The 14473-nt window shown below is 43.0% G+C and overlaps 1 protein-coding gene across 2 annotated transcripts in view; it reads left to right on the top strand.

Moving 5' to 3' along the window:
* dhrs11a (dehydrogenase/reductase 11a) overlaps positions 1-14473 on the top strand; it is a 91428-nt gene that overhangs the window by 52220 nt on the left and 24735 nt on the right. For both annotated transcript variants that reach the window (XM_041197338.1, XM_041197337.1), the window contains exon 3: positions 9919-10013. In XM_041197338.1, the coding sequence (XP_041053272.1) occupies positions 9919-10013 (95 nt within the window). The remainder of the gene's footprint in view (positions 1-9918; positions 10014-14473) is intronic.

Here is a 14473-nt window from a genome sequence, read left to right as displayed (position 1 = left end):
CTGTTGCATCCTTACTAACATAGAGTCATAGAGGTCTACAGCACAGAGAAAAGGACCGTCGGCCCATTGATTTTGCACCAGTCAAACAAGTACCTAACTATTCTAATCCCATTTTCCAGCACTAGGCCCAAAGCCTTGTATGCAATGGCATCGCAAGTGCACATCCAAATACTTCTTAAATGTTATAAGGATTTCTCCCTCTACCATCCTTTCAGGCAGAGAGTTCCAGATTCTCATCAACCTCTGGATGAAAAAACTATTCCTCTCGTCCCCTCTAAAGCCCCTGCCCCTTACCTTAAATCTATGCCCCCAGGTTATTGATCCCTCCACCAAGGGGAAAAGTTCCTTCCTGTTACCCTATCTATGCCCCTCATAAATTTATAAACCTCAATCATGTCCCCCCTCAATCTCCTCTGCTCCAGGGAAAATAACCCCAGTCTATCCAATCTCTCCTCATAACTAAAACTCTCCAGCCCAGGCAACATCCTGGTAAATCTCCTCTGCATTCTCTCTAGTGCAATCACATCCTTCCTATAATATGGATTCCAGAACTGCATGCAATACTCTAGCTGTGGCCTAACCAGCATTTTATACAGTTCCAGCATAACCTCCCTGTTCTTATATCCTATGCCTCAGCTAATAAAGGCACGTATCCCATATGCCACCTTAATCATCTTATCTACCTGTCCTGCTACCTTAAGGGACCGGTGGACATGCGCACCAAGGTCCCTCTGCTCCCTAGTACTTGCCAGGGTCCTACAATTCATCGTGTATTCCTGTGCCTTGTTTGTCCTGTCCAAATGCATCACCTCACACTTATCCGGATTAAATTCCATTTGCCACTGATAAGCTCATCTGAGCAGCCCGTCTATATCCTCCTGTAATCTAAGATATTCTTCCTCATGATTTACCACCCCACCAATTTTCGTGTCATCTGCGAACTTACTGATTAAGCTTCCTACGTTCAAGTCTAAATCGTTTACATATACCACAAACAGCAAGGGACCCAACACCGATCCCTGTGGAACCTCACTGCACACAGTCACAAAAACACCCCTCAACCATCACCCTCTGCTTCCTGCCATTCAGCCAATTCTGGATCCAGTTTGCCAGAAGGCTTTGGATTCCATGGGCTCTTACCTTGTTATCAGTCCCCTACGCTGAATTTTTCAAAAGCCTTGCTGAAGTCCAAGTAGACCACATCAAATGCATTGCCTCATCTACACACCTGGTCACCTCTTTGAAAAATTCAATCAAATTGGTCAGACTTGACCACCCCTTAACAAAACCATGCTAACTGCCCTTGATTAATCCCTGCCTCTCCAAGTATAGATCAATTCAGTCCCTCAGAATTGCTTCCAATAGTTTCCCCACCACTGCGGTTAGACTGACTGGCCTATAGTTCCCTGGTTTATCTCTTCCTCCCTTCTTGAATAACGGTACCACATTGGCTGTCCTCCAGTTGTCTGGCACCTCTCTTGTGGCCAGAGAGGTATTGAAAATTATTGCCAGTGCCCCTGCTATCTCTTCCCTTGCCTCACTCAACAGCCTACATTTCATCCGGGCCTGGAGGTTTATCTATTTTAAAGCCTGTAAGACCACTCAGAACCTCCTCCCTTTCTTTAATTATATCACAGCCCTTCTGCCTGATTTCCATACCCATGTCATCCCTCTCACTTGTGAACGCCAACACAAAGTATTCATTTAGAACCCTACCTACGTTTTTTGGCTTCACACACAAATTACCTTAATGGGCCCTACTCTTTCCCTAGTTATCCTCTTACTCTTAATGTACTTGTAAAATAAATTTGGATTTTCCTTTATTTTACCTGCCAATGTTTTTTCATGCCCCCTTTTTGCTCTCATTTCCTTTTTAAGGGTTCCCTCCCACACATTCTACACTCCTCTGGAGCTTCTGCTGTTTTGAGCCCTTGGTATTTGCCATAAGCCTCCCTTTTTCTTTTTATCTGATCCTGCATATCTCACGACATCCAGGCTTCCCTGGATTTGTTGGTCCCACCCTTTTATATTTGCTGGAATATGTTGGCCTATTTCCTTCTTGAATGAGCCCCATCGCTCTGAATCAGAATAACCTGAAAGTAGTTGCTCCCAGTCCACTCTGGCCAAATCATATCTGATCTTATTAAAATCGGCCTTCCCCCAATTTAGAACTCTGATTCCTGGCCCATCCTTGTCCTTTTTCATAACAACCTTGAATCTAACAGAGTTATGATCACTATCTGCAAAATGCTCCCCCACTTGATAACTCTACTATTTGCCCAGCTTCATTCCCTAAAATTAAGTCCAGGAGCCCTCCTCTCTTGTATGACCTTCTACGTACTGGCTTAAAAAGCTCTCCTGGATGCATTTTAAGAATTCTGCTCCCTCTAAACCTATTACACTATGACTAACCCAGATAATATTGGGGAAGTTGAAATTCCTATTATTTTTACACTTCTCTGAAATTTGCCTACATATCTGCTCTTCTTTTTCTCTCTGACTGTTTGGAGGTCTATAGTACACCCCCAGCAATATGAATGCTCCTTTTTTGTTTTTCAGTTCTACCCATATGGCTTCAAAGATGTCATCCCTCCTCATTGCTGTAATTGGTTCCTTGATCAATGTTGCAATACCCCCTCCTTTTTTACCTCCTTCCCTTTCTCGCCTGAAGCCCCTATATCCTGGAATATTGAGCTGCCTATCCTGTCCCCCTCTCAACCATGTCTCTGTGACAGCATTGACATCATACTTCCATGTGTTAATTTGTGCCCGCAACTCATCTGCCTTATTCATCAGACTCCTTGCACTAAAATAAATACCATCCAACCATGCCAAACTCCCTTTTGCCTTAACTGGCCTATAATTTCTATGCCTTTCAGACTCACTAGCTCTCTCTTCTAATTTTGGCTGTGTATCTCCCCCTGCTGAACCTCCTCTCAGGATCCCATCCCCCTGCCAAGTTAGTTTAAACGCTCCCCAACAGCACTAGTAAACCTCTCCGCAAGGATGTTGATCCCATTCCGGTTCAGGTGAAACCCGTCCGCCTTGTACAGGTCCCATGGTCCCAATGTCCCAGAATTCTAATGCCCTCCCTCCTGCACCATCTCTCCAGCTATGCATTCATCTGTACTAACCTCCTATTTCTATACTCACTAGCACGTGGCACCAGAAGTAACCCTTGGATTATTGCCTTTTGAGGTCCTGTTTTTTAATCTGTTTCCTAGCTCCCTAAACTCTGCTTGCAGAACGTCATTTCTCTTTCTACCTTTGTCATTGGTACCAATATGTACCAAGATCTCTGTCTGTTTGCCCTCCTCCTTTAGAATGCCCTGCAGCCATTCAGTGACATCCTTGACCCTGGCATCAGGAGGCAACATACCATCCTGGAGTCACGTCTACGGCCGCAGAAACGCCTGTCTGTTCCCCTTACTATCAAGTCTCTTACCACTATTGCTCTTCCCCTCTTTTCCCTCCCCCACCCTGTGCAGCTGAGCCACTCAGAGTGCCATGAGCATGGCTGCACTCCCCAGGGGAACTGTCACTCTCACCGTTTTCCCACACAAAAAAGGTTCACGAGCCGGATGCACCCTAGGGATTGCCTGACTGCCTGCCTGACACCTTTCTTCTGCTTGATAGTCACCCATTCTCTCTCTGTCTGCACTTCCATAAGCTGTGGGGTGACCACGTCTAAAAACATGCTATCCACGAAACTTTCAGCCTAGCGGATGCACCTCAGTGCCTCCAGCTGTTGCGCAAGCTTCAAAACACGGAGCTCAAGTAGCTGCAGCTGGTGGCACTTCCTGCACACATGGTTGGTCAGAGCGCAAGGAACGTCTAGGACTTCCCACATGTTGCAGGCGGTACATAACAAGGGACTGAGCTGCCCTGCCATGTAATGTGCTGGTTTTTGCCCAATGAAATCTCTGCAAGGATCCCCATTGCATTGTTCTGTCAAACAATCAATTAATGGCAACACCAGAGAGAAATTATTCCAAGAGAACTTGAGGGTAGAAGATATTCCTGTTATGCCTTTAAAAGAAACGCCAAGAATTAAATGTGACTTAACTCCATGTTGGAGGATTCCATGATGCCACATCCAGTTTCTGGAATTGGGCTGTAGGCAGCACTCCCAATTTGCTGCAGGCAGTGTTTCACACACAGTTTGCTTCCATGCAGCTCATGTTCACCAGTCTTAATGAACACAACATGGTACAAGGGATGACTGAGAGGCATTGTTGCATGAATAGATAATACACTTCATGAAGTTGTAGAATATGTGGCAAGTCATTAAGAATACATTTCCCCTTTTAAAGGCTTTCACCCTGTTTGTTAATTGATCTTTAGACATTCTTCAACACTGTCTCTAGTCAAAATGCAGAGGCACGAAAACCTGAGAATGCAAATTGAATAGGGGCAATAAAGTTTGAATTCTGAACAACTGTGTTGTAACAATACAAAGCAGATTTGAGCAGAAAATATTCATTTAGCAGGAAGCTGGAGCTTGAATTCTTCAACTGAGATTAATACAGTGTGAACAGATCAAAATCTGTTGGGATTTAATTCTTGTTCAGTATGCACTAACTTTGTGCTTAAACAAAATTGTTCTGAATTTCTACAGCAGATGTTGGTTGCCATGGTTTTGGTGTACAATGAGGTTGTGCCAGTTGTAAGGAGCAACATTATGCAGTTTAATTATGCGGCTTTAATATTGTGAAACAAATGTCTTTAAAATGCGGCATTTTTGTGAAAGATCATGAAAATTGTGTCATTTATGACTACACCTTTGGCGAGATCTCCACTCTTGGCCATTGACCAGTTACACTAGGGCTCCCTTAATGGCATACTCTGTCTAATGCCGCCTTGGTATTGAGCACTGTTTCTCTAATGTAAGAACATAAGAAATATGAGCGTGAATAGGCTATTTGGCCCCTCGAGCCTGCTCCACCATCCAATAAGATCATGGCTGATTGTGGCTTCAATTCTACTTTCTTGCCTGCCCCCCCCCATAACATTTGACTACCTTGTAGATTAAAAATCTGTCTAACTTGGCCTTGAATATAATCTCAGACCTAGTATCTGTTGCTCCTAAGGTAGTGAACTCCAAGACAACCCTCTGAGAGAAGAAATTGCTCCTCAACTCCATCTTAAATGGGAGACCCTTTACTTTGAATCTGTGCCTGCTAATTACAGATCTCCCCCATGGGAGGAGACATCCTCTCAGTGTTTATCCTGTCAAGGCCCCTCCAAATTTTATGTTTCAGTAAGGCCACCTCCCATTCTTCTAAACCCCACTGAATAGACTCAACCTGCTCAATCTTTTCTCATAAGCCAATCCTCTTATCGATGGAATCAAACCAGTGAACCTTCAGCAAAGGTGGTCAAGCAGATTTGAGGGGCCAAATGGCTCACTCCTCCTAATTCATTTGCATGTCCTCAGAACTGCCTCCAAAGCAACCATATCCCCCTCAAATAAGGAAACCTAAACTCTGTACAGTACTCCAGGTATGGCCCCACCAATGCCCTGTACATTGTAGCAAGACTTCTCTACCGTTATACTCCATCTGATTTGCAATAAAGACCAACATTCCATCTGCCTTCCTAATTATTTGCAATACCTGCATGCTAACTTTTTTGTAATTCATGTGCAAGGACACCCAGGTCCCTCCATATCGAGCATTCTGTAGTCTCTCTCCATTTAAACCTGCTTTTCTATTCTCTCTGCCATAGTGGACAACCTTACCTTTTCCTCACACTATCTTCCATTTGCCAAACTTTTGCCCACTCTTTTGACCTATCTATATCCCTTTGTAGACTTGTGTTCTCTTCACAAATTACTTTCCTACCTATTTTGTATGGTCGGCAAATTTGGCTACAATACACTTGGTCCCTTCATCCAAGTCATTAATGTAGATTGTAAATTGTTGCGATCTCGGCGCTGATCCCTTTGGCACTCTGCTACTTAGTATGCCGACCTGAAAATGACCTGCTTACAACTGCCTAACTAGTAGGAAACAATCTTCTATTCATGCTAATATATTGCCCTCAACTCCATGAGCCCTTATTAACCTTTCATGTGTAGCATAAGGGTGTTTGGCAGAGCAAGGGTTAATGTGGGACAAGAGAACAGTATCACCCACAGTGATGTATAGTGTCACATGACTGGATAGAGTAGAGCCTGGAAGGAGCCCGCATGGAGATGGCAACTATGCAGGGCAGTACCTTGGATATAGACATGATTGGTTAATAATAAATGATTTATGTTCAGCCATATGAACCTCCACATCTCTCTATGAAACACCAAACAACCTTTTACAGCATCATGTGGCACCTTATCGAATATCTTTTGGAAATCCAAATGCTCGATCTACTGATTCCCCTTTATCCACCCTGCTTGTTGCATCCTCAAAGATTTCTAAGAATTTTGTCAAACACAATTTCCCTTTTATGAAACCATATTGACTCTGCTTCATTTTATGATTTTCTAAATGTCCTGCTATTATTATCTTAATAATGCATTGCAGCATTTTCCCTTCAAATTTAGGTATTTTATTTGGACTAAGGCTTTAACTAGATCTGGAACTGAGTGACTGATGAAACCCAAGCTGAGCCACAGTAAGCAGGTTATTGATGACTAAGTATCACTTGACTGCTGTTGACTTCTTTCATCACTTTGCTCACAACTGCAAAGGTTTGATAGGGTGGCAGTTGGCTGTGTTGCATACAACTATTTTGTCAACAGTGTTGTGGCACAGCAGTTGGTAAAGGCTGAGTTGTTTAAATCCCAGAGGGAAATTTGAACAACTGTCATAACCTATATTTTCAATTGGTATGTTTGAGATGCAGCTCTGAATTCAGGAATAAAGCTACCATGCCTCGAGAGGTTTATTTTATATAAAACTGAATTAAACATTTATTAATTTAACAACAAATTAAACACATGCCTATGAATTACTACGATAATAACTATTAAACAAATCCCCAAATTAATCACTCCCAGGTAAATCTTCACAAAGGCAACAATAGCCCATAGACGTTAAATGGACACCAGGCAAAGCACATTTGACTGTACAAATTCAAAATGAGGTTCCTTTGCAGACACAGTTGTAGGCTTACAGGCTGGTTAGATCTTAAATGCCTAACACTCCCACACAAACTCCTTTCTGTCTATACCAAGCTTCCCCTTTGAATGTAAATTTTCCATTATATTACTAGTTTACCTCTCCTTTCATTCCACCAATTTTATTAGTAATATAAGCACATTGCTTGGCGTCTCCCAGCTGGGTGCAAAATTTTACCCATTCTTTTGAATGGTTTATTTAAAAATGCAAATTGCACTTTACCTTTTAACTTCCTTACGTTTATCTAATTGACATCTCAAAGCTACTATACATCAAAGCTGGCTGACTAGCTGGCTTTAATCCGATTAAGTCACACTCAGACACGCACAGAGACACTACTACAAGCCCAATTTTTAAAAAAATTTCAATAACATTATAGACATTAATATCCCTTCATGACAACAGGAAATACCTGGCTAACCTTCCATACTGGTAGATGCTTGTATTGTGGCTGTACTGGATTGCTTAGCTAGGAACATGGCTAGTTCTGGCGCATCTGGTCTTCACAACAGCTGAGACGTCGTTGGGGCACATAGCCGTAGCCAGTGCACCTGGCCATTTCCTGACATGCGGACTGGACTGAATTAGCTGAAGTCTTGCATCTGTAATGGTAGGACTCCAGGAGGAGGCTGTGAAGAATCATTCACTGATTGCAAATACTTCAAACTTATCTTTTGCACTTGTGCTGGGCCATCATTGAAGATGGGGAATGTTCATCGAGCTTGTTAGTTGCTGAATTGTCCATCACCATTCATTACTGGATGTGGCAGGGTTACAGAGCTTTGTCCACCTCACAATCCTTATCCATTGGTTATCGGATCTCTTATCTCTGTCTATTGCATGCTGCTTTTGGTGTTTAAATGCATAATGTCCTGTGCTGTAAGTTCACCAGACTGGTACCAGATTTTCAATATTCCTGCTGTTGCACCCACAATACTGTTCTGTAGCTCTCATTGAGCCAGTGTTGGCCAGCTGGCTTGATGGTAATCATTGAAACTTAAAGCATACAGGGAGGCTGTTTGGTCCACCATGTCTGAACTGACTCTTTGAAAGAACTATTCAATTTAATGATAAAGGAGTGCGTGATATTTTGGACCATGAGGTTAGATTGTGATGGTACACAATTCTGGTGCTGCTGAGGATCCACACCGCTTCATGGATGCCTAGTTTTGAGCTGTTGGGTCTTAATGTTAGCAAGTTGGTAATGCTATGCAGCATGACTAGGGACTTCAAGGACATGCACTGGTCATTTCTACCAATACTGTCATGGACAGATGAATCTGGGGCAAGTAGATTGGTGAGGACAAGGTCAAGTAGGTAAATTCCCTTATGTTAGCTCTCTCACAACCTGCCACAAATGCAGTCTGGCAGCAAGTATCCTTCTGGACTCAACAACCTCAGTCAGTGGCTATGCAATCAAACCACCCTTGGTGAGGAACTTTTGAAGTCACTCATCCAGAGAATGTTCTGTATATATTATTCTATTTTATTCACAGCACAGAAACAGGATGTTTGGTCCCGTAAGTCCATCCCTGCTTTTCTATTCTATTCTACACATGCCTTGTTCATCTAATCACATCAACATGTCCTTCTATTCTTTTCTTCCTCATGTTTATATAGCTTCCCCTTAAATGCATCTATGCTCATTATTGTAACTGTTCCTTGTGGTAAGGAGTGCCACGTTTTAATCATATTTTGGGTAAACAGATTTTTCTTGAATTCCTGATTGGATTTAATAATGACTCTCCTTTTATTTATCGCCCCTAATTCCAAACTCCCTTGCAAGTGGAAATATATCCATGTCTACCCTATAAAACTCTTTCATAATCTCAAAGAACTCTATCATGTATTTTCTTTTCTTTTGAGAAAATCACCCAGTCTGTTAAATCTTTCCTGATAGACATAACCTACTATCACTGTGGTAAATCTTTTTTGTACTTTCTCCAGCACCTCAATATCAGTTGCACAATATGGAAACCAAGAAATATTCATGGTAATCCAATGTAGATTAACTGTGCTTCTATATAAGTTTAACATAATTTCTGCTCTTCAATTTTCTCTTAAAATGAACCTTTGTTCCTTGTTTGCTTTTTATTGCTTTACTAAAATGTTTCACTATTTTTAGCGATTTGTATCTCTGCCTTCAGTGCATCTTTCAAATGGGGTTCAACATGGAAAAGTGTCAATTCACCATCTAAGGGAGGGTGGTAGGAAGTGATCAGCAAATTTTTTCCTCATCCATGCTGGACCCAAAACCATGAGACTTCATGGGTCTGGAGTTGATGTTGAGGACTCCCAGGGCCACTACCTCCCAACTGTTTACCACTACTCCATCTCTGGTGAGTCTATCCTTTCAGTGGAATTGACATGCCCAGATATTGTGATGGAGGAGTCTGGGACATTGATAGAATCATACACCTAACTATATGTCAGGCAGTTGCTTGACTATTCTATGGGGCAGTTCTCCCAAGTTTACATTTCTTTAAAAAAAACAAAACATGTTTCTTAATGAAGACTTAGGCGGTCAAATTGATTGGTGATGAAAGCTTATTTTACACCACACCCAAGGTAGGACCTCAATACTAGTGATAATGATTCCAGTGACAGTAATACTTAGTGCTTAAAGCTTTAAAAATAATCAGTTTGTTATTCAATAAAAAAGTTTTGGGACCTGTCAAAATGTTATTAGGTGTCTAAATTATGACATTTGTGGTAGATTTTACCCAAGAACCTTCAAATGTGAACCTGCGGAAGGTCATCTGTAAGGGCGATGAACTTACGTCTTCAATCTTTGTTTCAGGTTAACGTGATAGCAATGTCTATCTGCACCCGAGAGGCCTACCAGTCGATGAAAGAGCGGAATATTGATGATGGACACATTATTAACATCAATTGGTAAGAGAATTGAATTAAAAGCAAAATACTGCAGATGCTTGAAATCTAAAATAAAAAAAGTGTTGGAAATACTCAGCATGTCTGGCAGCAGCTGTGGAGAGAGAAACTCGGTTCATGTTTTGACTCATAAATGACTTTTCTTCAGAAGAGTTCTTGTACTGAACAAGAGTCATATTCAAGAGAATTAAAGTGTTGCCTTGCATGGGAAATTGTCTTTTCTCATCTCCCTTTTATTCCATGACAACCTGTCATCACAGTGCCTATTTTAATGATGAAACATACCCTGTGGTTGATGTGTGCAGTCTCAATGGTAAGCTGCTAAAAAAAAAATTAAAGCTCCAACATTAAAGCAGCACTGAGCAAAAAATTCCCCTTTCCAGAATATGAAATTCTTTTTCAGAATATCTTGAGTCAGTGGATGTGATAGTGGATGAAATAGATTGTAGGTAAAGTAATAAAAGCAAAACATTGCGGATGCTGGAAATCTAAAACAAAAACAGAAAATGCTGGAAAAACTCAATAGGTCTAACAGCATCTGTGGAGAAAAACAGAGTTAACGTTTCGAGTCCGTATGACTCTTCAGAGCTAAAGAGAAGTGAAAATGTGATGAAATTTGTACTGTTTAAGGGGGGTGGAGCAGGTGAAGCTGGATAGAAAGCCAGCGATAGGAGGGGCAAAGGAGAGATTGCCAAAGATGTCATGAACAAAAGGACAAAGGGGTGTTAATTGTAGTGGTACTGGTTAAAGGAGGTGCTGATAGTAGCATTAAGGTTAGAAAGCAGAATGTGATAATAGCAGGACAAGGGTAAGTACTCTGGAAAGAATGGCCCTTGTGGGGGTGGGGTGGGGGGAGGGGACATTGGTGGAAAAAAAGCTTGAAATAGGATAAAAGGTGGGGATAAAACAATGAATAAAAATGAAAATAAAAATAAGTGGAAAAAAATTTAAAAAATCAAAACTAATGTAGAAAAAAGGGTGTAAGAATGCAGGAGAGAGTTCATGGTCTGAAGTTGTTGAACTCGATGTTAAGTCGAAAGGCTGTAAAGTGCCTAATCGGAAGATGAGGTGGTGTTCCTCCATTTTGCATTGGGCTCCACTGGAACATTGCAGCAGGCCAAGGAAGGACATGTGGGTGTGCGAACAGGATGGTCTGTTGAAATGGCAAGCAACAGGAAAGCCTGGGTCACACTTGTGGACAGACTGAAGATGTTCTGCAAAGCGGTCACCCAGTCTGGATTTGATGTCTCCAATGTAGAGCAGTCCGCATTGGGAGCAGCGAATGCAGTAGACCAAATTGAAGGAAGTGCAAGTGAAGCGCTGCTTCACCTGAAAGGAGTGTTTGGGCCCTTGGACGGTGAGGAAGTAAAGGGCCAGGTGTTGCACCTTTTGCGATTGCATGGGAAGGTGCCATGGGAGGGGGATGAGGTGCTCAGGGTGATGGAGGAGTAGACCAGGGTGTCCCGGAGGAACAGTCTCTACGGAATGCCGATGGGTGGATGAAGGGAACATGTGTTCGGTGGTGGCATCATGTTGGAGTTAGTGGCAATGGCAGAGGATGATCCTTTTGAATGCCGAGGTTGGTGGGGTGAAACGTGAAGACAAGAGGGACCCTATCATGGTTCTGGGAGGGAGAGGAAGGTGTGAGGGCAGAGGCGCGGGAGATGGGTCGGACATGGTTGAGGGCCCTGTCAACCACTGAGTGGATAAAGGAAGAAGGAGGACGTGTAAGAATTGCCGTTTCAGAAAGTGGTGTCATCGGAACAGATGCGACGGAGGCTAAGGAACCGAGACAATGGGATGGAGTCCTCACAGGCAGCAGGGTGTTAGGAACTGTATTCAAGGTAGCTGTGGGAGTCGGTAGGCTTGTAATGAAAATTGGTGGACCGCCTATCACCAGAAATTGAGACAGAGAGGTCAAGGAAGGGAAGGCAAGTGTTAGAGATGGACCATTTGAAGGTGATGGAGGGGTAGAAATTAGAAGCAAAATTGATAAATTTTTGCACTTCCTCATAAGAACATGAAGCAGCATCGAAACAGTCATCAGTGTACTGCAAAAAGTTGTGGGAGGCAGCCTGCGTAGGACTGGAACAAGGAATGTTCCACGTACCCCATAAAGAGACGGGCATAACTGGGGCCCATGTGGGTACCCATAGCCACACCTTTTACTTGGAGGAAGTGAGGCAAATTCAAGGAGAAATTGTTCAGTGACAGAACGGGTTCAGTCAGACGGAGGAGAGTGGTGGTGGATGGGGATTATTTAGGCCTCTGTTCAAGGAAGAAGTGGAGAGCCTTTGTCTCCGTGCTCACTTCTTTGGGCAGGAGTTCCCTCGTTCAACGGATCCTTTCACCCGCCTCCAGTATTCTCCCTCCACCTGAACTCTGGCCTCATACCTGCATTTGACATTTTCATTGAGAATTCTCAGCGTGACATCTGCTGTCTCAATTTCTCTGCTTCTCTCACCCACTCTAACTTGTCTCCTTCTGAACTTGCAGCACTCCGTTCTTTCATGTCCAACCCTGACCTTGTTATCAAACCTGCCGTCAAGGGTGGTGCTGTTGTTGTCTGGTGCACTGATCTCTACCTCGCAGAGGTTGAGCGCCAACTCTCAGATACTTCCTCCTACCTCCCCCCGGACCATGATCCCACCACCGAACATTAAGCCATTGTTTCCAGGACTGTCACTGACCTCATCTCCTTTGGAGATTTTCCTTCCACCTCATAGACTCCAAACCTCAGACAGACTGCTTCTAACTCCTCGCCTATAATCCACAAACAGGACTGTCCCGGTGGACCGATCGTGTCAGCCACAGAACTCATTTCTTCTTATCTTGACTTTGTTCTCTCTCCCCACCTACATCCTGTGATTTCTCTGATGCCCTGCACCATTTGAACAATTTCCAGGTCCGTGTCCCTAACCACTGTCTCTTCACCATGGACATCCAATCCCTCTACACCTCCATAATACACCAGGATTATCTGAGGGCCCTCCTGTTCTGTTCTTTCTTGAACAGACCCCAACAGCCGCTGCATTCAAAGGATCATCCTCTGCCATTTCCGCAACTCCAGCATGATGCCACCACCAAACACACTTTCCCTTCACCACCCCTGTCGGCATTCCTTAGGGACTGTTCCATCTGGGACAACCTGGTCCACTCCGCCATCACCCCAACACCTCATTCTCCCCCACACCCGACCCACAGCACCTTCCTATGCAATCGCAGAAGGCACGACACCTGCCTCTTTACTTCCTCCCTCCTCACTCTCCAAGGGCCCAAAAACTCCTTTCAGGTGAAGCAACACTTCAATTGCACCTCCTTCAATTTGGTCTACTGCATTCTCTGCTCTACATTGGAGAGACCAAATGCAGACTGGGTGACCACTTTGTGGAACACCTTTGGCCTGTCAGCAAGCATGACCCAGGCCTTCCTGTTGCTTGCCATTTCAACAGACCATCCTGCTTTCATGCCCACATGTTCGTCCTTGGCCTGCTGCAATGTTCCAGTGCAGCCCAATGCAAACTGGAGGAACAGCACCTCATCTTCCGATTAGGCACTTGACAGTCTTCCAGACTTAACATTGAGTTCAACGACTTCAGACCATGAACTCTCTCCTCTATCCTCACCCCTTTTTTTTATCCTCTGTTTTCTACATTAGTTTTAATTTTTAAAACTTTTTTTTATCCACTTTTTTATTTATTTTCATTTTTATTCATTATTTTGATCCGCACCTTTTATCCTATTTTCAATCTTTCTTTCCCACCACCATCCCCACCCCACCCCCAAAGGGCCATCTGTCACCTCATGTTCTTTTCAGAGTGCTTACCCTTGTCCTGCTATTATCACATTCTGCTTTCTGACCTTAATGCCACCATCAACACCTCCTTTAGCCAGTGCCACTATCATTAATACCCCTTCGTCCTTTTGTCCATGACATCTCTGGCAATCTCTCCTTTACCCCCATCTATCGCTGGCCTTCTATCCAGCTTCACCTGCTCCATCCACTTAAACAATATAAATTTAATCACATTTTTACTTCTCTTTAGCTCTGAAGAAGAGTCATACGGACTCGAAACATTAACTCTGTTTTTCTCTCCACAGATGCTATTAGACCTGCTGAGTTTTTCCAGCATTTTCTGTTATTGCTGCAGGTAAAGTAATGTTGGTCCAAATGATCCCTGAGTAAATCCTGGAAAGAATACGACATTCAGAATTTCATTATTTTTATTGCAACCTGCTGAAGAAGATTTCATTATTAAGATGAAAGCATAGTGCTTTCAAACTTTGACCTATTAAATGTGTATGTTCTCTTGTTTCAAGTTTTTTAAAACCTGTATGCAATCTGAGTTGGGCAAATGACACCTAATGCACAGTGGGCTGAGTGCTATTTACTTAATAGATGGTGCTTTCATTGTTGAATGTTTATGTAAAAGTTAAAAAGAAACAGGTGCTGCTTACATATG

This window comes from Carcharodon carcharias, chromosome 10, assembly GCF_017639515.1.
Source record: "Carcharodon carcharias isolate sCarCar2 chromosome 10, sCarCar2.pri, whole genome shotgun sequence".
Lineage (NCBI taxonomy): Eukaryota > Metazoa > Chordata > Chondrichthyes > Lamniformes > Lamnidae > Carcharodon > Carcharodon carcharias.
Note: the sequence above shows the minus strand (reverse complement) of the source record. Positions and strands in the feature narration are given on the sequence as shown.